The sequence below is a fragment of the Meriones unguiculatus genome, chromosome 19 (assembly GCF_030254825.1).
Source record: "Meriones unguiculatus strain TT.TT164.6M chromosome 19, Bangor_MerUng_6.1, whole genome shotgun sequence".
In the NCBI taxonomy this organism is placed as follows: domain Eukaryota; kingdom Metazoa; phylum Chordata; class Mammalia; order Rodentia; family Muridae; genus Meriones; species Meriones unguiculatus.
Genome location: NC_083366.1, coordinates 59,921,762 through 59,948,480, shown reverse-complemented (window position 1 = coordinate 59,948,480; position 26,719 = coordinate 59,921,762). Strand labels below are relative to the sequence as shown.

General features: G+C 40.0%; 1 protein-coding gene across 4 annotated transcripts in view; it reads right to left on the bottom strand.

Moving 5' to 3' along the window:
* The window catches only part of Jarid2 (jumonji and AT-rich interaction domain containing 2), a 196,580-nt gene that overhangs the window by 79,681 nt on the left and 90,180 nt on the right, over positions 1-26,719 (bottom strand). For 2 of the 4 annotated variants that reach the window (XM_060372398.1, XM_060372397.1), the window contains exon 4: positions 1,429-1,570. The exons of 1 other annotated variant lie outside the window; for it this stretch is intronic. In XM_060372398.1, coding sequence (XP_060228381.1) covers positions 1,429-1,570 — 142 coding nt within the window. Of the gene's footprint in view, positions 1-1,428; positions 1,571-8,410; positions 8,706-26,719 lie in introns of those variants that run through there. One more of the 4 variants, XM_060372399.1, reaches the window with a different exon arrangement.

The window sequence follows — 26,719 nt, the reverse complement described above, 5'->3', positions numbered from 1 at the left end:
AGAAAAGATATTTAACACCAACAACAACCAAAAAAAGATTTGCAGTGATTAAAATTTAACTCTACAAAGTTTTTCCTTTTTCTATTGACCTACAAATTCAGATTAAATGACTATTTTGCACTCAGCTACACTGACCATACAATGTTTGCAAAGAAAGCCACCAGCACTGTCATCCAAGAAAAAGACCTACTGACATCGGGGAGGGAGGGGGAGTCAGTCACACAGTAGTGAATGCTGGCTTATGACCAAAGAATGTGTTCTCCAAATCGAGGCAAAAGCTGATGCCAGAGGCATGGGCACCAGCCATTCTAGAAGGCACAGATTAACTACCACACATGACAATGGATTTACTGAATATATTTTTCAGCCCTCTACTCTAGTGATGGTCCCCTTCAAACTCATCACTGAGTCTGAAGTCTCTGAAGTCTCTCAATTGTTTTCTAAAAAAAACAAGCATAGTGTACTGACAAGAGTCATCTGATGTGTGTGCTCATTACACTAACACATCAAACAGCAAGTTACGACAGTGGTGAGAACTGAAAGACAATCACAGTACAAGTTATTAATATAGACCATATGCTATTAGACACAAGGAAGAAGGAAGACAAATTAAGAATTTGAGCTATGTACGTCAACTTCAGGCTCAGGAACTATTAAGCACAAACATATAGCTAACTTTCTTCCCCTTAATTTTTCAATGTTCTTCACTAGAGACGATGAATCAAACTAAGAAGATCAAACCAAGAGAATTTTTCCTTTTAATATTATAGTCATAAAGATAATACAAAAAACAAATTTTAAACGGGGTAAACAATAAGACATGAAATTTGGTAAATACTGGCAAAGAGATTTTTTAAAGGTCCAGTTAGAACAGCATGCTATACAGTGTTACTGCCAATACAGCTATAGCATACCACCTTACTGAACTATCTTAAGTCATACAGGAAAATCATATAGAAATAACAGTGCTATATTTGAAGAACAGATTCTATAGTTTGATTAAAATCAGACTTATTAAGATCATAGGCAGTGATTCCTAGTCTTGTGACAATAATACCACCTTTTAAGAAATAATACCATATGAAGTTTCTAATAATTTGGGGGAAAAAAAAATCTCTCTTCAGAGATGAGGAAAACACATATACAATATATTTAAGAATTTCTGATGGTAAGAAGCATGGCAGGAACACATTTAATCCAGGCCATAACACCTTTCATTTCCTTGTACTACTGGGAAATACTTAAGAAAGCCTTAGTTCTAACTCTTCCAAAAACAAAAAACAAAAAACAAAAAACAAAAAAAAAAAAAAAAAACAGGACTATGTGGGTAGATTCACACTTGTTCACATTTGGCAAATATTACCAACCAAATTTGTAGTCCCTGATTTATGATTAGATCACTAATACTTTCCAGCCTTGGGTACTAACCTTTTCCTCGACGGCCCTTCTTCAAAATCTGAAGAACTAACATCGTTGCTAGTAGAGGACACTTGGGATGCATCGTCCTTCTCATTCTCTGACTGCTCTGAGGCTGGTCCTAAAGCCTTAGACTGGTCATTACCAAGGAGCCCTACAGGTGAGAAAAGGGACAAACACTTAAATACATTACATTAGGAGCAGCAGTTTTCCTTCAATTCTGTACAACAGCTGATGAGGGCAGAAGAAAACTTACAAGCACATACAATCCTCTTGAAGGAAGAAAAATTAAGCCTCATTTGACTCACAAGAGATTCAAAAGCCTAACTACAAAAAACAATTAACATAAGAAAAGTCAAGATGTAATTTTGTGTGTGTGTGTGACACATACACACACCTGCTTGGGGGGCGGGGGGCCAAAAATGGGATGAAGATGGTTTTGGGTTTTGGTACAGAGACGGTGTCTCAATATGCAGCCCAGTTTGGCCTCAATGAGTGATCTCCCTACCTCAGCTTCTAAAATGCTAGGGATTAAACTAAAATATATTTTAAAGAGCTTCAATTATCTTAACATCCCACTAGTTTTCTTCAATAACTAGTAACGAATAAATGTTTACTAATTATAACAACAACAACAAAAAATTAACAGCTAAATGCAGAAACTTTATAACATCTTAGAGGCAAACTGGACAATCCTGTAGAGCCATTAGTTCAGCTTTTAGCTAGTCTGGCCTCAGATCTCAACAAACAAGAGCTACCTAGACCTTCAGTACTGAACCACACATGGATGTGCTCCCGTGGACACAAACATGGGAAGATCCGCTCAGGGACAACAGTAGTGTTCACTGGATACAGCAGCGAATGCATACTGCGCTGTTAAGTACACTGTAATTTCACCTACTTATTTAAATGTCTTTTGGCTATGAATCTAAAAACATGAATTGCATATATAACTAAATAATATCATGATTAGTACATTGACACACCAATACAGAAATGGGTAGGATACCAAATCACTGGAAAATACAAATATACTTTCAAAACTCAATAGAAATGTGACTGGGGCCAGTTCAGTAGCCAAGTCCGGTTCAATTCCTTAGCAAGAGAGGGGAACTAAGGAATAAAATGTATGAGGCCCCTCCCAAACTGTAGTATAGCCAAGTGTACTTTTGGTTGTGATTAAATAGTGTGTATGTGTAGATAAAGCATAATTTATCAGGGGAAAAAAAGTGAAAGAAGGGAGATTAAGGTTTTCAAAATACCTGTTATATTGACAGGGTACTTTAGGATATGGACACAGAGAGACACCTGTGTTCCCTAGTCATATGAAAACAAAACCAAAACAAACAAAAACAGAACACTTGACACTTCCAGTAGGGAACAAGTGATGGGGAGCAAGGCGATGCAGGTCAGTCAGACAAGCAGCGCAGCCAGGAGCAACACTGTCAACGCATTTTAAAAAAGAATACGAGACTACTACGACTGGTCGCTCTTCCAAAGTTCAACTCCCAGCAACCACATGGTGGCTCAGAACCATCTATAATGAGATCTGGTGCCCTCTTCTGGCGTGCAGGCATACATACAGGCAGCACAATGTATACATAGTCTTTTTAAAAGCTGAGCTTTTAAAAGAAAGAAACTAAGGAAAGATGGGATACCACTAGGTAGGAATGGGTAAGAAGTAGTCTTCTGAGTATGACACTTTAGACTAATGTGAAAATTTGCAGCTTTTCTGTCTTTCCAGAAACCCCACACAGGATGAACAACAAATTCTCTTGCTGTTCAACTTGAGCGTGTCCCAGATTCACATGTGCCCTATTCTACACAACTAGTGCTCCCAGGTGATACAAAGAAAGTTGGAGCCCATGTCTAATGTCAGTTGGCAGAAGACCTATTGTTCCTGAATCACCACTAAACTGGGGTAAGCTTAAACAAGAAACCAGACAACTAACTATATAACTATGGACAATATTTCAGAGAGGCCTCCATCAGCAACAAATTCTCTCCACCTTCTCCCAATAGTTCTATTAGGAGGCTTGCCTACAAACTTGTAACAATTAGGTGCAAGGACAGATATAAATAAAAAACCAAACCACCAGCCAGAGTAGGAAAGAGCTGGGGGAAGAAGTATACATCTCTAAGTATAAAAATGCTAAAAATGAGCCCTCCAAAAAAATAACTACTAAGCACAAATACTAGAGGAATGCATGGGGAAATTGTATGTGATGTCCCTTAGAATTTTATCAGAAATTATGTATTCATGGTTATGCACAAGGGGGAAAAAAGCTGTTCTGATCCTAAGGCAAGATTGAGCCATTAATGGGAATACAAGTGGGAGCTCTACTGTCCACTGGCCTCAAATTAGTACCTTCAGGGCACTCCAAGCCTTTTCCATTCCAAGTCACAAAATGAGGATGACCTGAACTTGAGAGAGCAACACAGACCTAGTGTTTGAATCAGACCCTTTATGAGGAAGCAGAGCTGACGTTATTCTGTACATGATCAACGGTTTCAATTTAAGTATTCCCACCCTGTATAAAAATTATTCAGAAAAATTACACATTTCTAGTTTCCTTGTCTATGTGGCCTGGATAAAGCATCCTTCCCCCGATCTATTTACTTACTCTTTTTCACATCTCCTACTATCAAACTTAATTTCTAATGTTTTAAACTAAATCATAGAGCCTGCCTGATGAGCTAGGAGAGCTGGATCAGCAAAACAGAATGTGATGCCACAGGGCAGAATAGCCATCATGGCAATACTAGACGGGCTAATGTGTGGTGCCTTTTCCTTCTTCTGCTTAACACAGCCCAGCTTCAATGTTGTAATTATTATTTTTAGTGGAGGAGAAATAATGCAACAGTATTCCCCTCCTGTACACACATTCCATTTTTAATTTTTCCACCCCCTCCAACCCCAAACAAATGCTAAAACAAGCATTTGTTGGAGAGAGGAGGCTAAACAGAAAAGAAACTGAAAGGCCCAAATATCTAGTCACTGTACATTTGTTCTCCTCCATTAATATTCAGTACATTGAACTTAAATTAAACCAGTCTATTGTCTTTCACAAAAGCAATAAATATGAGCAAAAAATTCAAAATCACTGACATAAAGACAGCTTGGGGACTGGGCCTGCCACCTCAGCTAGACACTATCAACAATGTGATACAGCCTGGACACCACTTGTCTACCGCCATACTACCCAGAAAACCATCCCAAGATATTAAACACAACAGCATGCTGCTACCAGTGTCTCTCTAAAAGCTCAGTAGCTATTCATCTCATTTCCAAAATTAGCAACAAATGAAAAACCTTACAGCACCACACAAGGGTCTGGAACAGCAGCAGAGAAGAACAAAATGAATCATGTTGAAAACTAGAAATACTGTGTGCATGGTAATCCTTTCTCCCTATTGCCCTTACATGAAAATATAAACTGAAACAATTTATGCAAAGCCTTCTCCAACTAAAGAATTTTTAAGCAATAAATGGTAACTCTAGATTACAGAACACAATGCAGAAACAGAAGATAGTTCTTTTCTAACACTTGAAAAAAATATAGAGATTATGATTTTATATTTTAGAGACAAAGAAGGCATGGCAGAATACAAAACCAAAGGAAAATTCTACTCCACAAAGGCAATGCCAAAAGAAATGAAAACAAGGAGGGCTTTGAAGCTGTTCCAGTGTTTTTCAAACATCTGGAGCACACCAAACTGATTAGCATATTAGGGAGATCCAATGTTTTTTGCTTTCCTGTAGGAAGTATGCACAAAAGGTGATTCTGTGTTACAGAGCCAATGCCGTCTGCCACTCTGTCACTAAGATACAAGGTATCACATTACACATTAAACAGTAAAGCACCCAAAGAGCTTTTGTTTTCAATAGCAATTTATCATTCTGTATGTGCTCACACATATGTGTTCACTTATTGTTGGGAGAAAATCATAATAGCAGCCTCCTTGGTTAAGGCAAGGAACCTCTCTGAGGTAATCAGAATGCATGGTTTGCCGCCATTACTAGTGAAAAATGGAGTCTTGGTTCCCTCAGACTCTGAAAAACATTGGACTGTCTGCTTTTCAAACAGTACAGGCATTCTGATACTGGGCCAGCTTCACACGTGAATGTAGACATTAATCCTCAGCTGTACATCTGCAGGTCAGCAGGGAACATCCAATACAACGAGGTGGACAGGGGTGAGCAGGGCAGAGACTGGGAAACTCAACCCTGGCTTGTCCATTGACATGCTTAAAACACATCCACACAGATGTGGCTGAGAGTCATAAGGCAGGATGTAAGTGACACTTATGGTCAACGAGGTGCAAATGAAAATGGCTTCATACACCGGATTACAGAAAATAATTATCCTTCTCCCTCATGAGAACAACCCCTCAGCCAACTGAGACTCCCCTTTGTCTACTGTCAAATCAGCATTAGAAATCTCCCATTTTAGTCAAGAAAATGTAATCAAAATCCTAGCCCCTATGGAACCTCAAAATAGATCAAACTTCAGAAGGGTAAAGCTGGGTTTTGATTATTTCTGTGCTATCCCAATACACAGATATAAATTCTTATTTATATACCAATAATCTACAAGAAGAACCCTTTACCCACTACCAATCTCAATCACCATACCCATTATTCCTCAGGAATCTAAAACCTCCTTTGCAAAACCAATACTTTGATAAAAGACAATATAATCCAACATGGTGACTGGAAAAATTTTAGCTACTGGATGGAAAGCTGTTTTTAATCAAGCAAAGTACAAAAGGCAACAGAGGCAACAAAACATTTCCTCACCTTAAACGGTATTCCTCACCAAAAGGCCCTGTGGCCATCTCAATACAGGGTAGTACCTTTACAAATTGGGCCTCAGTTTGCATGACTTAAGCCCTAGATGAAAAAGAATCACATCACCCAAAGACAAAAGATATCCCCTCTTCAAGATCTTAACCAACAATCACAAATTCAACAACAAATACCCAACAAAACAAAGCTCACAGATGAAATTTATATACACATTTTATTTTAAATCTCTGGTCTTCAGAAGAAAAATTCTGCACCATCACAAAGGCTAACTATCAGAGCACTTATTTTGGCATGAACCCTTATTTCTTTTTGGATCAAAGCTCAATCACACACTATATTAATTTTCCCTTTCACTCATTCATGTTAATCATTACTTTCACAGCAATTAGAACAAGTAGACTTCAAAACTGCCCTCAAACACCTTCAGCACACTATAACGTCACGCTTTACTTTTGTATAGAATCATTACTCTACTATGTCGAGCTCTAAATCCTAGATCCATCCAGCATCCAGTATCAGTCACTTCATACTGACAAACAGGTCAAGCATATGCCTACCATGCAACCTACTTAAAAGCTACCAGCACAAGTGCAGATCCTTGAATTCCCAGCTACTAAAAACTGGTTTCCCAGCATTTAAGGCCCTGTGCTGACCTTCTCAGGTCAAAAGCTGTCTTCCATATTAAGAAAACGCACACAACAGGCATGACTGGGCTTATTAGGCTACTCTGGACAATGAGCTGCAGAACAATGGAACTCAGAGTTATGAGCTTTATTTTTACATCAATGAGACTACTGTTTACAAAGTTTTATATTGGGATAAACACATGTGGCAAAGCATGGTGATCCATACAAACAGCTTAGGATTTCTACAAGAAATTACAATGTGTGCAGATGTTGAGATCTTCAAAGTTTCATTTTACTGAATTTAGTCCTCAAACATGAGTACCAAAATAAAACCAGTTCTCCAAAATGAAAATCTCAGTTACAGGCCATCAGTGAACATCATAAACTTACCCACTTTGTGTACTAATCTTTGCTTACACCTTGCAAAAGCTGTATATGACCCACACAATTTATAGATATTAACAGCAATACCCTTATCAAAACCTTTTTGCTACACTGAACACATAAAGGTTCCAAGTTATATTTTGTTTGGAGGGAAGAAGGGCAGGCGAGGGAGGGAGAGAAAGAATATGAATTTTCTAAGACCCTCATTATCTCAATTGCATATAAACAAATCAATTGCCCACCCACTTTCCAGATGACTATACTGAGAGTCCAAACAGAAGCATGCCCACTGATAGCAAACAAGTTCACCAGGCCTACTGCTTCCCAGAGCAACAGTCTTTCTAATACTGATATACGATGAAAATCTGTACAAGGCAAGACTACAGGAATGTGGCCATAATCTGCCCCTCGAGGGATGGGGTTCAATATGCATCTGACTGTATACACAGGAACGCAGATATGGAATGATGCACCGAATGCAGGGAAAATAAAGAACACTGGGTTTAAAGCGTTCTGGGATGATCAGAATCACTTGATGATGTGCCCTCTATTTACATGCCTCAGTTTCCTCCATCTTAAAGGAAATAATAACATAAAAAGGAATAAGGGAAATGAAACCAAACATGCTATACCATTTATAAAAGCAGCTAGATGTAGGGTAAGAATGAAGTGACTTAACTTTCATCAAGCATCTATTTTTAAATGATGGCAAATAAACAAATGCATTGGCAAAATATTATTAATTAATAATATTAATATTATTGCTGAATAGCTGGTCAGTCCCCAGAGAAATGTCTAAATTCATACAAGCATGATTAAAACTACAGATTTGGCCAAAATGGTCAACAGAGCTTAATGTGCTAAGAACGACATTGATTCTCTCTTGTAAATTTCCACGGTATCTTAGTAAGAGCCACCATTGCCCTTAGGAAAGATATAAAATCTAAAATAATATTAAACAAATCCAAACACTTTTAAATACTGTGTGTGTGTGTGTGTGTGTGTATGTGTGTGTGTGTGTGTGTGTACAAACACGTCCCTTGCCACCCATAATAGATATATAATCAGGACCCCCAGCAGGAAAACCCACAAAGGCCTATTTCTCCAACAAAAGCCAAATCACACAGAAACAAATCACAGCTATTTGTTTTTTCTTTTATTTATAGGAACAGACCTTCTATCCCAGGTTCCTCAAGATAAGCCACCAAAAACTGCACCTGACAGACCCGTGGAGCAGCCATCCTCAGAGCTGGATCATTGCAGAGACAGAGGAAGAAGGACAGAGGAAGGGAGGGAGGAAGAGAGAGCGCAGTGAGGCAGGCTCCCGAGCACTTGTCAACAATCCTCCCCTGTACGTAATAAGCAAGCGGCAGTGCAGATTCCGCGCGGCAATAGGACAGCCCAACAGCAGCGGGGACCAAGGGGGAGGGGAGACAGTCGGGAGAGAAGATTATTTATGTGCCTGGAAGAGAATCGAACACTGAAGAGAGGAGGGGGCATCTGGCTGACTTTCCCTCTCCCCGGTTTTTACCATCTTGATAAATTAAAATGAGAAAAGGCAAAAGAAACCAGCCTTACATCCTGCCATTTCTACGACCTGCAATGCAGACGTATCAAAATTACAGAATTTATGGCACATGGGGGAGGGGACATGTTGGCAAGGGAGAGTCACAATTTAATTGTACAGACTTTTGTGTCCAAGGGATGGCCTGCACACTAGCCAGCCCCTCCCTCCTGCACACACCCATCTCCAACAACAGCAGGAACCAGGGCACTGTTTCAATTGTGTCCTTTTTTTTTTTTTTTAAATATCATAATCTGTGTCATTCAGCACTTGCCTTTTATTTATTTTTATTTGTTTTTTTGGCTGGGAAACCTGGGCAGCTCTCCAGACAGACTGCAGAAATCTCTCTTCACACGCTCCTCCTCCAACCCCTCCCTCCCCCTTTCTGTAATTCCAGCCACCACAGGAGCTTCATTACTTATGAAGTGACCGAATGGGCAGGCATAGGCCACCGCCAGCACAGGATACCCCTCCCCCAGCCCTGCCTAGGCACCTCCCTATGGCACATAAATTGATCTAATCTAATCAAGCTGAAGCTGTTTTCCCTCATTGTTTCTTGAGGATCTTTCACAAAACAGGCTCTGTAGCCTGGCAGCTGCTGAGAGGGGTGAAAAAGGCAGGCATCCAACTGGCCTCCAATAACTGCAGTGCATGTCTCTTTTTTGATTTTCAAAGTCATTTTCTTTGAAGCTTTTGAACTTCATCTGGCAATGATGCCATGCAAAACACATGCTTTATACTACGCACATGCTTCTCTTTAGGCCCTTCAAGGAAAGCAAAGATGGAGACTGAGCTCATGAACCGCACTGAAAGTTCACTACAAGATTTATATCCAGGGCACTGGGAAACCCCATCCTAATAACTGACTCTGTTGTTTCATCTTTCTAGGCTCCTAAAACACAAGCACTAACTTAATTTAAACCTTGCAAATGCTAAAGGCAGTTACTAGCATTTCCTGAGGTATGATACAGCTGCCTCACAGTTACCATGGTCATTTCTTAAGTCACTGTAACTAGACATACTTAAACCCAGAACCTTGGGGGGGGGGGGGGGGACAACAAGCTACTCTGAAGTAGTACCCAAATACTTTCATCAAATGAGAATGACAATCAGGGCCTTATAGGTCTGGTGCAATTCTACTGTACAGATGAGAAAGCTGTGGCTTAGGCTAGTATGGTTTCCAACCATACTCCAAGTCACTATGTCTCCTTAGACAGGAGGAGGCCACTCAAGAGTTGGCCTGCATTAACATGCTGGTACAGCTTCTGGACAGAGGGAATTCTCATCTCTCCAGCAGAGATTATAACACTGAGCAAGCGTTTGGCATGAGTCCCTTTGCAGCATAAATCATACACAGTCAACTAAGGACATTTGGGAGATGGGCATCTTTTCCTTTTCGCAAGACTTATCTAGGCTCTTCAAAAATTATCCCAGAGCAGGGAACTAGAAAGACAGGCAGATATTTTGGTGAGCACCAATTCTGGGGAAATGAGGTAAGGGGGAACCTGTGACATATACAGTTGGAGAGAAATGAAGTTGGAGAATAATATACAGATTTCAGTTTCCTTTAACACCCCCCAGTTCTAAGAAGGCCTTTCCCAACCATTGCTGCTGTTGTCTTCTTCACAGAAACTAAAGGAAACCAGGTGTTTACATTTATCATCTGTCTCCAGGTACAAGTTAATCCCACTTCCACTAAAGCCTTTATGTGGCTCTGGGGCATAAAGAGCTGAAAAATACTTATGAACACCAGTAGGTCTGCAACTGTTTAGATAAAATCCTGGCCCATTATCCCAAGGGAGGGATCACCAGAAGTAGGAGTTGAGAGGAATAGTCTTTGGAAGACTGGGGGGGGGGGGGGGTGCACTGGGCTAAAGATTTGCAATATAACCTTTCCAATTTAAGTATATACGAGATGACAGAAAAACTGAGAAAGGGTTGTTTTTTTCCTGTAAGTCATCATTGTCTTGAGTTTGATAGTCTATCTTAAACCCAAGTATTACCAGCTTTTCTTCCTTTCTCTTTTATGAAATGAATTGTGATACTCAACAGTGAGTTTTCAGTTATCCCTCTGGTTTATTTTGACTTCTTTGTTCGGAAGCACTGAAAATAATCTTCAGTGTATACCTATATATCATCATGATGCAGTTCCTCTGTGGCAGTCCCAGAAAGCAAGAACTAATTTTTCCTAGATACCTATCTAGGAGCAGAATTAGTAGAACTCCTCTGACACAAAATATTCAAATTTACAAGTTGAATGAATGACAAATTGGTCGCACAAGCAGGTGTCAGACACTACATGAACACCAATATGCTGTCATAGTAATCCAGTGTCTACATGAAGACCTTCTGTTTTCCAAGACACCAGAAAGCAAAACACTGCACTCAAAAATGCTACTTTTCTGAAGAGATTAGAGTTTCAGAAATGATCTCATACCAATGCGTTTTTGTGCAACCAGCCAGGTACATGCTGCCTTCCACCTAATTATCACCTAAACCTCAGAACACTTAAGGGCATATTTTGCCTCTTCCATAATCAATAATTTCTACCAGTTCATTGCTACCAAGTTAGGAAAACTCCAACAAATTCTCTAGGTGCATTTAGCTTCTGAAAATAAATAACCAGAGTAAATTCCAACTCATACAATTTCTTGTCTCGTGAGAGGAAGACATTGCATGTCTTACTCAGCTTTGCAGACCTAAAACTATTATATAATTAAAAAACCTGCTGCTTCAGAGCTACTTCAAAGTCAGCTAAGCAGGATGTGGTAGCTTACAATTGTGATCCTAGCATTTGGGAAGATTGAGACAGGAGTACCACAAGTTCAAGCCTAGGCTACCCTGAGTCATGTAACTTAAAAATTGGTCTTAAACACACAAACAACTAAAACCAAGGAGTCCACATTGATATGCAATTATACAGAGAAAAATGCAAGCCTTGGGAGTTATAGTACATTAAGGAAAGATTCTTTCACAACCTAAGGTGCAGTGGTGATACCTCTTCTAATTCTAGCTATCCATACATGCAAGAGCTGCATAGACACATGTATTTTAACATTGGGTTTGTACAATTAGTCCCCACAAAGGAATCCATACAAAAGGGAGGAAATGATACAGGCTGTGGAGCCGAGAATTCTCAAAAAAAGAAAGTGGGATTTTTAAAGACCAGACTGTATAGATTTATGGATCTATCCAATCCATCCGTGGCGTCAACCAGTCACAGATCTTTTTTTTTTTTTTTTGGGGGGGGGGAGATTAAGGACAAAAATTTACATCTGGGCTGAAGAAATGACTCAACAGCCTGAGCTGCTCTTTCAGAGGACCAAGGATCAATCACCAGAACCCAAACATCAACTCACACCTGGGATCCAATACCCTCTTCTAAGCCTCCTCAGGCATTACATATACATGGTACACAGACATACATGCAAGCAGATTTCCAAACCCAAAAATAAAAATGATAAAATAAATTTTGCCTGCATCTGGGCTAGTACTAATTTCCTAAACAATAAGAGAACACAGAAATTTATAGGGTGTTTACTTTGAGTTAGTGACATAACTAACCGAGAAATGACCCGAGTACAGGTCACTTATTTTTCAGGTAGGAATTCAGCATGTTGTCCAGATTGGAACTGAACTGCTGTCTTGCATCCTGAGTAGTGAAGATTACAGACACAAGGCACCATGCTTGGCTATACAGTTTCACAAAAGAACTTCCATGAGCTATGGCATCTGAAGGAATCCCACAATAGTGTCTTAATGGGTGCCTACGCCTTTGGTTCTATGGCCAAACTTCATTTTATTGTTCCTGTCACCAAGGTGTGATTTATTTTAAAAAAATCAAAGTGGAAGTGAAACACTGTGCTAATATCTGACTTTTATTAAGATATACTAAGTAAAATAGTATAGCATGACTAATATAATAAATAATAACTAAATATACTAGAACCATTATGATTATTAACTAAATATAGTTAATAAAGTGCAGGTACTGTGAGGATTATATATTAAGTGTTACTTGTTAAGATTTTTACTTAAACAAAATTTGGCTCTATACCAAGCAGAATTAGGTATATACACCAAGTCTGGACCCTTCCAATTGGCCTTGATAATTCCTAAAATGCCAAAATGTACTACATAATAAGCACAGTTGCCCTGACAACCAATATGACATCAGGGTCACACCTCAGTTACAAAATAATGCCAGTAACTGCAGTAACTCAGGAGAATGGTCCACACTGAGTGACAAAACTAATAAAACTAAGTTGGTTGTTCATGCTACAACCAACACTACAATCAATTAAACTAGAGCATTCAATTTTTTTTTAAAGTCAGAAAAGATAACACTCATCAAGAATCCCTTTTAACCCTCTGTTCCCTTTCCCATTCAATCTTGATGCTGGTCTTACAGTCATGAAGTAGAGTAGCAGTGTGCTAAAGCTGGCCTCGGCAATGTAGTCTACCAAAGCATCGGGCCAGATTCAAACATGCCTGAGCTCTTTGCAAAATGGGGTAATTTGAAAAAGATGCCTCTGGGCAGTTGCAGCATTTGGGGGGGGGGGGGGCTGTAGTCTGGTAAAGATATTTCTCTAAGAAGAGGATAGATGGGAATAGACAACAGGAGAAGCAGAAGCAAAATGTTCTGGTCCTTGTTGGTTGAATAGTCTTATAGCAAGTCTCAGGAACACTCTGCCTACTAGGCAGAACAGCAGCAGAGACATAAAAAGAGTCTCTGACATTATGTTTGATTAATTAGTTTCCAAGCTTAAAAAGTGAGTCAAAATTGTTTTTGTTTTGTTTTTTGAAGACAGGTTTCTCTGTGGAACAGCTCTGGCTTGTTCTGGAACTTACGAAGACCCACCTGCCTCTGCCTCCTCACGCCCAGTGAACCAAAATTTTTTAGCTAAGAACAGGGGATCATCTCGGGGAAGATGCTGTTATCTCAACTATAACTAAAACAAAACAGGTGGGTAATGGTGACATACCTTTGGTGCCAGCACTCATGAGACAGAGGCAGGCTGTTATGAGGAAAGCCTGATCTACATAGTTTCCAAGCAAGCTAAAACTGTCTAATAATGGGGGCCGGGGCCAGGACCTCTAGGCACTACTCCACAGTCTTCTCTCTTACCAGCCATGCTTTTCTCCAAGGATGGTCCTGCAGGAGAAAGCATTATGATCAAGGTTGATCCCAATAAACACTTTTTAAATGAGGGAAGAGGATGAGTGGGAGATTAATTTTTTTTTTAAATTGCCGTATTTAAAATATTTGAAAACCACTGGTAAACAAGAAGCCATACCAAGTTTAAGATGGTGATGATTAATCGTTTGAGAATGCTTAAAATAAGATATCATACAAGCAAACAAAGTTCATTCATAAATACACTGTGGGGCTGCTGGAGGGAATAAAAAAAAAAGAGAAATGTATGTCTCCTTTGAACATAAAAAATTTTCACTTGAAAATTGTTGAAGACTCTTTTAATTTGATTCCCTCATTCACAGGTAGTATCATCCTAAACTAATAAAACATTCTAAGAATGATGGCAGGGAAGAAAGTTTAGTAGATGAAGGCACTTGCTTGATGCAAGAATGGCAGCCAGAGACAACAGTGGAAAGATTCACCTCCTGAAGGCTGTTCTCTGATCTTCTTATTTACCCGTATTCAAACCAAACATGCACACTTATACACAATTACAGTATTGTTAAAATGTGTTTCCAGAATACAATGGATGACAAGTCAGTGTCACAATTCAGTAGTGTCATATTTAGAAATTAATAATAAGAAATGATTTTAACACAATTCCTAACTATTTCTGGTGTTCATGGCAAACTGTCTTCATCTCCTCTTTGGGTTCCCACTGTGACTTCTGAGACCATCCTTGACTCTCAGGCCACATCAAGATAGCTTCAAAATCCATGCCTACTGAAAATCACTCTACATAACTGACTTGGTAATAACCTTTACCTCCTGGTCTGAGAGGACCACTTGAATTGCCACTTGAATTGATACAGATTAGCAGTCATGTTACCAGCAGATTAGGGAGACAAACACACCATACTACCAAGTTTCAGAATGCCCCCCCCCCCCGCATTCATCCGCACTCCGTAGAACATACAAACATTTTCCTTGCCCGACAATACAATGTAGACACAAAGAAAGATATACAATATGCCATAAATACCAGAAAGTCATTCTCTGTTAAACCCAATAGGACAAAGTCACTATACAGGAGGGGGTAATTGATTCTTCAGTATTTTCAAACCCGTTTTTCTAGGTTTGTATTTTTATTCTCAAGATGTGTGTGTGTGTGTGTGTGTGGTTTTTTTTGTATGTATGTATTACCATGTGTGCCTAGTTTACTTGGAGATCAGAAAGAAAAAAAAAAAAGAAAAAGAAAAAACACATCAGAACCCCTATAAGTGAAATTGCGGACAGTTGTGAGCTGCCATGTAAGTGGGTGTTGGGTCCTCTTATCTAAATGAACAAGTGAAGACAGAGACAGGCAGATCACTATGAGTTCAAGGCTAGCCTGGTCTTGAGAGCTAGCTCCAGATCAGACAAGGCTATACAAAGAAACCATATCTCAAAAAGTGATTGTAACCACTGAGCCATGTCTCTAGCCAAAAAACCCTTATGAAGATCAAAAGCTGGACTTCAGATATTCTGATTAGTAATGTTTAACCAATTAAAGTCTCCAAAAATATCCCAAATGTACAGTAGTGGGAGCACCTGCTGATTCAAACAACTCCTGTGGACCAGTCCCCTTCCTTACCCATGTCATATAGGATAGCTTGGTAGGGAAAATGGAAGGTCTCTGGATCAACACTACAGCTTTTAGTCTTAGAATATATCCTGATTTCAAGATACTGATATTCAGAACCTTCAAATGCTGTACACCTAGTCGAACATAATTTCTAAGTGGTCTGCTTCATGGTGCATTCATACTCTGGATGTTTACTTTCTGCTAGGTACTAAAGACTGCAAATCCTCATTCTCATCATTCCTGAGAATGCAGCTCCTGAGAGAAAAATTACTACCTCACTTCCAGAAATAGTAAATATCAGGAGCCAAACAGGGCTTTCTGCCTTGGAAGGATTGTCAGGAGTGCAGGAGGTCCTACAGGGCATCTCTTGGTGCTACCATGCCCTGTGATTAGTGTTAGCAGGGAACTACAACAGCCTCATCCACATAGGATGACGGAGAGCACAGACCCGTCAGGGAGTGAAGATGCGGATCACTCCTCCAGAAGCTGAGGCCAGACCTGCAGAGGTACTCACAGAGGGTGGAGGAAATACAAAATAGGTAGTAGAGGAAGATAGTTATAAATATCATTTAAGGCCACGTGAACAATTACAGAAATGAGGATGATAGTTGACATAAGTGCTTCTATTATATAATATGTTCTATTACATATGAATGCATTCTATTAAGAATGTATTCGTAGGGCTGGAGAGATGGCTCAGAGGTTAAGGGTACCGGTTGTTCTTCCAGAGGTTCTGAGTTCAATCCCCAGCAATTACATGGTGGCTCACAACCATCTACAATGTGATCTGGTGCCCTCTTGTGGCTGGTAGGCAGAACACTGTATACATAATAAAGAAAATATTTTTAAAAAGAATGCATTTGTATATACATTTGTGTTTATTTCAATTTCATTAACATCAATGGTTATCATACTCAAGTTTGACACACTAGAAGTATGTTCCAAGGGATACTGCCACCTATTCTAAATTTACAATGTGTTTGTGGTAATGTGAGGGATAGTTGTGTCATGTGAGACATTATTATCACCTGACTATTTTTTAGAAATTGATGATGCATGACATAAGGAGATGAGACTGTGTGTTAAGTTGACAAGGGGTGGATTGTGCTGGCTATTCTGGGTTGTCAACCTGACTATATCTGGAATGAACAATAATCCAGAAATGGAGAGCATGCCTGTGACACAGATCTTGAGGCAGGAAGACAATGTGCCTTTGATCCGGATCTTGAGTCACACCTTCTGTGTGTTCTTTGCATCTGGGTTGGGATGATCATTTTGAGGACTGACAGTATGATCCTCTTATAATTCCTCCTGACCGGGGCTTGCTGTGGGTGAACTACCTCTATCTGTTCTGTACTCATCATAGCTCCAGGGCCCTCAACCGAGGCAGACTCAACTGCACTTATCTTTGATACAAGACACGGTTTGGAATTACAAAGACCAAAGTAAGAGCAGACTCCTTACTCCTCCAACAATCTTCCCAAGCTTCACCGACCTGCACAGTAGGTAAAAACCCTGAATCATCAGCATGCTGCTGTCCACTACCCACAGCGGCCACTTGATGGCAATCTTAACCTATTTCCTTGAAGTCTTCAATACAAGGAAACCCTGAGAAGGCTATAACATTTGTGAGCTGCTTGGTCTAGAAGGGGCTGGAGAGGGCCTCTCCACTTAAGTCTGGGTGTGTAGCAAGCCATGAGAAGAGGAGAAAGCCAGCAAAAAGGTGACTCTAGTCTTACCTAAAGTATAATCCTACCTCCACAGGGACTGGTGGAAGTAACTACATGTCCCTCAGACAGTTGAGGAAAATAGAAACCATGAGGCTTTCACATTTTCTCAGAACAACTTAAAAATCAAGTCACAGATGGTAACAGACAATAATAATCACAGCACACTTCTGTTCTTACCATAACATTTGGAAGAATGAGGCACAGAAATACAAAGTAAACCAGTCTCATCAAAAGGCAAGGACATCATGAAATTTGCAGGCAAGCCAGACTCAGAAAGACAAGCATGGTATGTACCCACTTGTAAATAAATATTAGCCATAAAGAATGGGAAAAACGGGCTGGAGAGATGGCCCAGAGGTTAAGAGCATTGTTTGCTTGTCCAGAGGTCTTGAGTTCGATTCCCAGCAACCACTTGGTGGCTCACAACCATCTATGGTGAGATCTGGTGCCCTCTTCTGGCATGCAGGTGTACATGCAGACAGAACATTGTATACATAATAAATAAATCTTTAAAAAAAAAAGAAGAAGAAGAAGAAGAAGAACGGGATAACCATGCCACAATACACAGACCCAAAGAAGCTAAGTAACAAGGAGGGCCAAAAGGAGGATGTTTGAATCTCTCTCAGAAAGAGGAAATAAAACAGACATCTAAAGTAGACATAGGGAAGTAACTAGGTGGAAGAGAGTGTGGCAATCAGGTGCAGGATGTGGGGCTGAAGGGTTGAGAGCATTGAGAGAGAAAACATAAATCCATGGTGGAGAAGGAGAGCATCTCTGGTATGGAGAAGGCTCCCAGAAGTCTATGAGGGTGACCCTAGCTGAGACTTCAAGCAGCGGGCAAGGGAGCCAGACGGGTCAAGGACACAACAAGAAGACCTACAGAGTAAACTTACCTGGGCACATGGGGGGCCTTACAGAGACTGAACCACTAAGCAATGAGCATGCATGGGCTAAACCTAGAATGCCACCCCCCCCAGCAAATGAGGCAAAGGTGACCTCTGACTCTTGTTGCTTGCCTCTGGATCCTTTTTCCATAGCTAGGTTCCTTTCTCTGGCCTTGGTGGATGTGCTTAGTCCTGCTACAACTTGCAGTGCCAGGCTGAGTGGGTTGGTGTCCATGGAGGGCCTCCCCTTCTCTGACAACAGGAAGGAGGAATGGGGAAGAGGGAGAGAGGGAGAGGTTTGCAATCAGGCATAAATTTATTAAATAAATAAAATGCAAATGAAAAAAAAGTAGAGTCTCCTGTTAAATAAAGAAAGTCTTAGGGTATTTTAAGGGGGGAGGGGGCCTATGAGCACTTTGGAGAAGGGTGTGCGTGTAAGAGAATCCCGTGGCTAAGGGCACCTGTCACCATGCCTGTTTAATCCCAGCTCCAACTAGCTGTCTTCTGACTGCTACCTGTTCGCTACAGCATGCACCTCCCCACCTCACTCATATTCTAAGTGACATAAAAACTTTAATAAATAAAAAGGAATATACTGTAAATAGCTTCTATTGGCAGAAGTCTGTCTGAAGACCTCGGCAACACTGCAAGGAGATGCTATCAGATCATAAAACAAATAATGGCACATCGTCCCCATATTCAACCTTAACTAATGCAAAGGCTTTCTTGCTCTTGTTATCTCCATTTATAAGGAGGATTTAGACACAGAATTAAGAGTTTGTCAATCTTTTCCATAGAGGGACATTCATAACCTGATAGCTGGGAGCCTCCCAGCTCACCCTTTAAAACGGTGGAACACTTTCCAGGAGCAAACTGAGACAGCCCTTTTCAAAATTAACACTGGACACAGTGTAGACCACAAGCACAGATAAACCTACTATGTAAGAAGAGCCAGGGTCATGTATAATATGAGTGAAACCCCTTCATCTGAAGCTAGCAGGACACCATCAATGAGACCATGTGGCACATGCCCTAATCATGTCTAAAGATGATACGTGCACTAACTAGACTGTCTTCTAGGTAGAGCTAGGGATGCAGAGACTTGTGCATTGTTTAAAAAAAAAAGATAGCAAGATGCAATCTCATGGGAGGGAGTCTTTGGGAACAGAGGGAGAAGTGCTGGAAACTAAATCCAGGCTATTAGGCAAGCAATCCACCTCCCTCCCGTCCTCAACCCCAGGTTGAGCCTGCCAAGTAGCTGAGATACAGAATAGGTATGTGACACCATGCCCAAATAAAACACAGCTTTTCAAAAAGATTTATTAATAGATTATTTATTAATAATCCCTTTGAAGGCATTCCCAAATCAATAATAATAATAATAAATGAATGGGGCTTAAGTAGAGAACTTCAGCTCTCTCCCAAGACCCAAAGCATGAAATGATACAATACTAGATACAGGTCGAGAGTGTATTAAAAAGGGGGGGGGGGGCTGGGGGGTAGGGTTTCCAAGAGCCTAAAAAGGAACCACACAAGGTTCACTTTGCTGATTTATCAAGACTGATGACTATTCTCCATTATGACAAAAGGCATCAACTATAAAATAGCTTATGTTCCTATCATCCTCCCAGCTACCTTGGATGAGAGCTATATGTTTTTATTAACTTTGGGGAAAAGTTATGAAACTAAACCTAAGGTTAGAAGAGCATCCAAATCTACAAAGCACATCAGTAGGATAGGTGAGTTTTGGCAGTAGAAGAAATGAAAAAATGAATTATAAATTAAGGGATTTATGGATTACAGGTTTCCAGAAGTGTATCTAGTAATCATTCTAGTGGCTCTAAAGATACACTGTATATTGGGCTTCAAACATTTAATGTGACTCAAGAAATAACACAGTATTTTCAACGTGAGGGAGACGGGGGGGGGGGGGTGGCAAACACAGCAACACTAAGGAGTCCACTGTAGTAAATAGTATTTAAGGCACTAGCAATACAAACATCAGAGTTCAACGTATGAAATAAGTTGGGTTTAAAAAGCACATGTGGTCTTCCTGTAGTGACATCATCATTTTACAAGAATGAATGCTAATAAGCAGATCCTATTCTTGAACTATACCTCAGCACTGAATAAAGAACTCTCTAGAATAAAGACCCCAAAGGGCTTTGGCCCTTTATACACAAGTTGAGCAGAGAAAATAGATGGTAAGTGCTAGCAGGGTTTCTTTACCCCAAAAGCCCAACACAGAATTCTGCTAATATGATCTCAAGACTAAAGGATCTTCCTTTCAGGGTCACCTCAGCATCAAGCCCTCTTCTCACCTGTGGTAAATCATTCTGTGGTAAATCATTTTACTCACATAAATCATTCTGAACACACTGTATGGCCCCAGGGGTGCTCAGCCATCCTGCCTTCTATACTGGCTTTCTTTGCCTGTGAATCTGTTTTTCTCCAATTACATTGAGAGATTTCATCCAAATGAGAACACGACTTTGAAATGTATAAACATCGTGCTACCTTATCAGGAAAATGTCACATAGCACAAAAGAAAATACAATGTGTACTAACTAACATGAAAACTAACATAATCCACCATCGAAATTAAGTCCTACTGTCACTGCCCCTGTGTGTCCTACCCAACTGTAATGGAAAGATAGGTTTTATTTGTTTTTATGAAGACGAAATTCTTTGATGTTAATGTGACTGCCCTTAGTCTGTGTCAGTGAAAAAGGACTAAAAGGTAAATTACTATGTTAGTCCTAAAGTGATGCTTTCTTCTCAGCATAAAGAGGTCACTCAACAGGAACAAAGTTATCAGTGCAGGGTCTGTATTCAGGGTTCCAACTTAAGACACTGCTGTTGCTCTAGCCACCCACTTTAGCATCTTGTTATGGCACACCATGATGAATGAAACAGACTTTCACCTTGACCACAGGATGATGATCAGCAGTCCCTCCACACTGCTACCATACCCCTCTGCAAGGCCAGAAGGTGTATCACAGGCCTTGATGTAAACAAATTAGCACACAAGGGCAGAATCTTTGTTTGTTTAAAGTACAACTGGGGGAGCTATCCATTTCTTGTCTAATATACTAAAGAAAAAGATACTAGGAGAAAAATGTCACTGAAGGAGAAACTTAAAAAGCTCATATTGCATAGTTTGAGCCATAACTACAGGCCAAATTGGGATTCAGGAAGACAACTCAGTGTGTATAGTGTTCCCTACATAAACAGGAGGTCCTGAATTTGCATCCTAGTATACCTAAGGAGACAAGTAGGAGAGTGGGCAACAATGCATTCCTGAAATCCAACAATGAGGAGATAGGGTCAAAAGGATCTCTAGGGATTTTATTTAGTCAGACCTACGAAAACCAACAGCAACTGACTATGCCCTTCTGGCTTTCAAATTAATTTATATATTCATACATGTGTATGTTTGGGCATGCAGGGACAGACAGACACAAATACATAGGGATCCCTGAACATGGCAACTTTCTGTTTGTGAGACTCTCATTCCAACACAGCCAAGTGCCTACATAAACAGTGGCAAAAGACATATTTTGGTCTTGTGGCCTTTGCTGTACCATTGAATTCAAGGAATGTGGAAAGCCATGTAGAATCATAAATGCCTCCTACAAAGAAAGATAGCAATATTGACCAGACCCAGAAGAGGTTTAACTCATGAGAAGTCAAGAAAACTGAAGGGGCAAGAGAAATATCCTGGGAAGTTCAGCATGAGAGGAGTAACTGAAAGAAGAGACACTGGGCATGATAAAAATCGTCAGAACCAGGGCAGGGAAATAAATGCAGGTACCGCCTCAAAATGTTGGTTATCTTGTCATTGTCCCCCACCCCCATGCCCACCTCTCAGACAAGGTCTCTCTATGTAGCTCTGGCTGCCCTGGAATTCACTATGTAGACTAAGCTGAACTCAAACTAAGAAATCCTTCTTGCCTCTACCTCCCCAGGGCTGGAGTTAAAGACAGATGTTTTCTTCTGAGGAATTTTTCCAATAAAGTAAGACAGTGATGAAGTATCATTAAGTACAAGACCAAGGGGGTTATTTTTTTACCCTTCTGAAAAAAAAAGACACATGCTTCGTATACTGGTGAAAAGGAAAAAATGATGAAGAAAGGTGTCTTAGGAGATGGGGACAGAGTGACTTAGCACACTAAAAGGGAAAAGGATCCTTCAGACTAAACACTCCAGGCTACTAGTAAATGCTACAACTGGAAAGCTTGGCACTTCACTGTCATTTAAATTGAATTTCTAGTTCTAGTCAATCTTAGGCATGATTTGTTCCTTCCAATTAAACTCCTCATCAAGGCTGAAGATTCCTACATACCTCTGAGAAGAATCTTACTGACAGTCAGAACATGTGTACCAGTCAAAGAAATCTGTCATGGCAGCTACTTGGATCTAATTCCAACTCTCTGGTAGAACTTAACTTCTACTCCCAGTGTCTGTCACTAAAATCATTACTCTGAGTCTTTAAGGACCCTCTGCAAGGTCTTAATGCAGCCTTTCCTGGTTGCTCACAAATGGTGCCTCGACATCAGCTGCCTTCCTGATAGCCTATTCACTCCAGACAATCAGCCTTTTATGTTGATTTGTGACCTAATTATCCTATAGGAATCTTTTCTATAATTTTGCTTCACTTATTTTTAACCAGCTAATTTTCCATGAGATTAGGAGACATTCCAAAGCACTTCAACTTGGGTATCACAGATGGGTACACATCAAATTCATCCAAAAAAATAGGAGTAAAACTCTTTCTTGTCAAAGTAGTGACAATCATTAAAACAGGTGTACATGTGCCAATAGGCATGGTGGTGTCTGCCTGTGACCCCAGCACAAAAGAAGGTGAGGCAGATTGGCCATTGCTCTAGGCTAACCTAAAAGATATAGACCCATACACACACCTAACCACCAGGTGACTGACCGCATTTGTGTCTATGACTTAACATTGGATGGTTTGTGTGTGTGTGCGCGTGTGTGTTGTGTTTATTGCTTCTGTCAATTCAATTACAAAAGCCCAGAAACATGGTAACTTCATAAATACTTAACACCTTCTTCCTAAGGTATTTTTCCTAATTAACTATTTCACCTACCTGCTTCAAAGCTGAACCTAAAACACTAGAAAGGATATCAAGAGAGGGTAAAAAATACACAATGCAGGATGAACAAAATGACACATAGGATATAAAAAAGGAAAAGAGGAGGAGGAGGATGTGTGGGTACAAGAGAAGATGAAGGGCAGCAGGAGGGTTGGGAAAGGTGGTGGAAAAAAAATCACTGAAATCCTTTAAAAATGCAATCAAGACATTTAATAACTTGTATGCTAAATGCTATTTTAATTTACAAGGAGAAACTTCTTTGAAAACAAGACTTGTCTTATGAATTCATGGAGGGCTCAAAAATAGTTTCTATTTATCTGAGTGGTAAATTAATGAAATAAACTAAGAATTGGGTTTGAAATCCTGGCACTACCAGGATCAAGCTGGATAAGCAAACTGCCAGTCCATCCTTATTTGTATCATCTTTTTATGATCTGAGTGCACGAATACCAGCTACAGCCTTCCAACACTAACTGTGAAATGCGAAGAGCAGCTTAAATACTACAATTCCTGCCCTGCTGTAAGAGATCCAACTTCCATTAAATCTACTCAAAATTGTTTTGCTGGCCAAAGGGCTTGCTGATCTGAGATGACATTTATAGGAAGCAAATGAAATTCAAATACAGCTAATAGCGGCCCTCTCTCACGGTGTAATTATGTGTACTCGTTATTTGTGTAGCATGTTATTACTTAAATGTCTCTAATTTTAGCCCCAGCAGGCCAAGGGCTTTAAAAGAGTGGCCAAGGTCCCAGCCTCTGCAAGCTTTTTTGAAAACCTCTGTCATTTCATTACATCCAGGGAAAGCAGCATTATCTTATCTACAGCAGGAAGGAAGGACAGATGGCTCACCATCAGCAGATCTTAATACTGCCTCAGCCCTCCACCCGGGTGTATTGCTGTAGCAAGGAGCTGCCATAGTGATGTAAAGTACTGCAGCCAATCCACAACACTGTACAAAGCTCTTACGTGGTTCCTTTAAGAAGACAAAACCTTTCAGTCCCTGTCACTTCAAGAGCACCGAAGTAAGATGCGTGGAGAACATAATTTTATGACATAAAAATGAGGTCTCTAATATCTTGTGCCCATTTAGGTTATTACAGGATCTGTGGAAGTGGAAAGCTGATGGGTTAGCCGTGCAGCAAACATAAGCTCCTATCTATGTCAATTCTCTTTATTAACAGCAGACAACCACATCAATGGTGAGAACAACAGGTTGCTCCCCCATCATGCTAACATGCCAGTGACTTATCTCAAGTCAGGTACTTGTCTTTACATAAAATTATGTCAACTACATCCCCCTGTTAATGTGAAGGGGAAAAAAAAAAACAGACTGCTTTAGATTTTTTAATTGAATTTTTCTAAGAAATTCTTATAGAAGAAGAAATAGTTTGGAAGCATCTCAGTTTTAAAAAATGACAGGAGGGGGGCTAGAGAGATGGCTAAGAGGTTAAGAGCACTGGTTGTTCTTCCAAAGATCCAAGTTCAATTTCCAGCAACCACATGGTGGCTCACAACCATCTATGTGATCTGATGCCCTCTTCTGGCCTGCAGGCACGCAAGTAGGCAGAAAACTGTGTAAATAATAAATAAATAAAATTTTAAAAAATGACAGGAGAAGGGGCTGGAGAGATGGCTCAGTGGTTCAGAGCAGTGCCTGCTCTTCCAAAGGGACCCTGGATCAATTCCCAGCACACAACAGCTCACAATTGTCTGTAATTCCAGTTCCAGGGTATTTTTTGACACACCCTTTTACAAACATACATGTACACAGAACACAAATGCACATGAAATAAAAAATGTAAAATTACAAAAGCTTTAACAATAATAACGATAAAAATGACATAAGACAAAAGCACACTGTGTTCAGTATCACAACCTCAAAGACTTAGTGTTGCTTCATGTGCTCTGGATTGCATGTTATCATCTGAAATCAGTTACATTAACTTTAACTGTAATTCCAACCCTGCTACTGCCTACATAATAAATGCCTACGTGACTCAAACAAAATCTCTACCACATGTACATTCAAAAGATGGTTTTACTCAACTTAAAGACTATCAGAACTTTAAGGCATATGATGACAAAATACCTCCAAGCTAAAAGGTATAAATACAGAGTCAGAAGTGATGAATGACTCCAAAACAAACAAAACAAAAACAAACAAAAAAATCCAATGAATGAATGAATGAATGAATGAAAACCACCTGTTTCTAACGGAAACAATAGGCTGTGGAAGCAAGCCTGTGGTGGTCTGAATCATAAGAGGTAGCACACTGTTATTAGGAGGGACAGCCTTGCTGAGGGTGTGTCACAAGGATTCTCAGTTCAAGCCAGTTAGCTCTCTTCTTCGGCCTGCAGATCTGGGTAATTAGCTCCTTTTCCAGCATCATGTCTACCTGCACACTGCCATGCTTCCTGCCATGACCATAGTGAACTAAACCTTTGAAACTTTAAGCCAGCCCCGATTAAATTTAAGAGTTGCTGAGGTCATATTGTCGCTTCACAGCAACAGAAAAGCAAACTAAGCAAGGCACACTCATAAGACATCCACAGATTTTCAAGCAAGAAGAGGTCCATGCACTGAAAGGGGGAAATTGACACATTCTAATCCCTAACCAAGAAGCTAAATGCAATGGAAATGGTAGCAAATTAAAAAAAAAAAAAAAAAATTCCCTTCAATGGAGTGTCAATAGTTGTATCAACCATACTTCAAGTCCCTAGCCCAGAAGTTGTTGGCCCATGTAAAATAAAGAAAACCAATCAACCAACCAAAAAACAAGCAATGACAACAAAAATTAGGAGGAAAAAAAAAAAGGAAAAAAGAAAAACAGAAAAGCACATCTCAATGGATTTTTTTTGGGGGGAAGGGGGGACGATCTTTCCACCTCCCCTTCTCCCAGAGCTACCTGCGCTGTCCATACCTTTCAGCTTAGAGGTCTTTAAACACCACCCTACCTCTAGACACTTCACCTCCTAGTAAAAACTGTATACTTAACAGTCTTAATAGGAGATCTTAAAGCTTTATTGCTACCATATATATTTCCATAATATAAAAAAAAAAAAGCTGAAGGAGTACCATTTCATATGGTGCTGAAAATTAAGTCAAATTTTCTTTATAAAATGTATATGCACATGTGTGTTGGTGCCTACAGAAGAGGGTGTTGGATCCTCTAGAGCTGGAGTCACAGGCAACTACGAGACACATCAACATGCAAGATGAGCTTTAGTTCTCTGACAGAAATCTCCTCACTAACCATTGACAATTAAATCAACATACCACTTCCTTTATCACCATACCCCCCCTAACCTATGTCATAGCTGTATATGATCTATAGAACAAAGTGTTTCTATTGGAATAGGCTGTTGTTATAAGAATCGGTCCAGATTAGATGAGCAAGATCCCCACGTAGGTTTTCTGAAAACCTG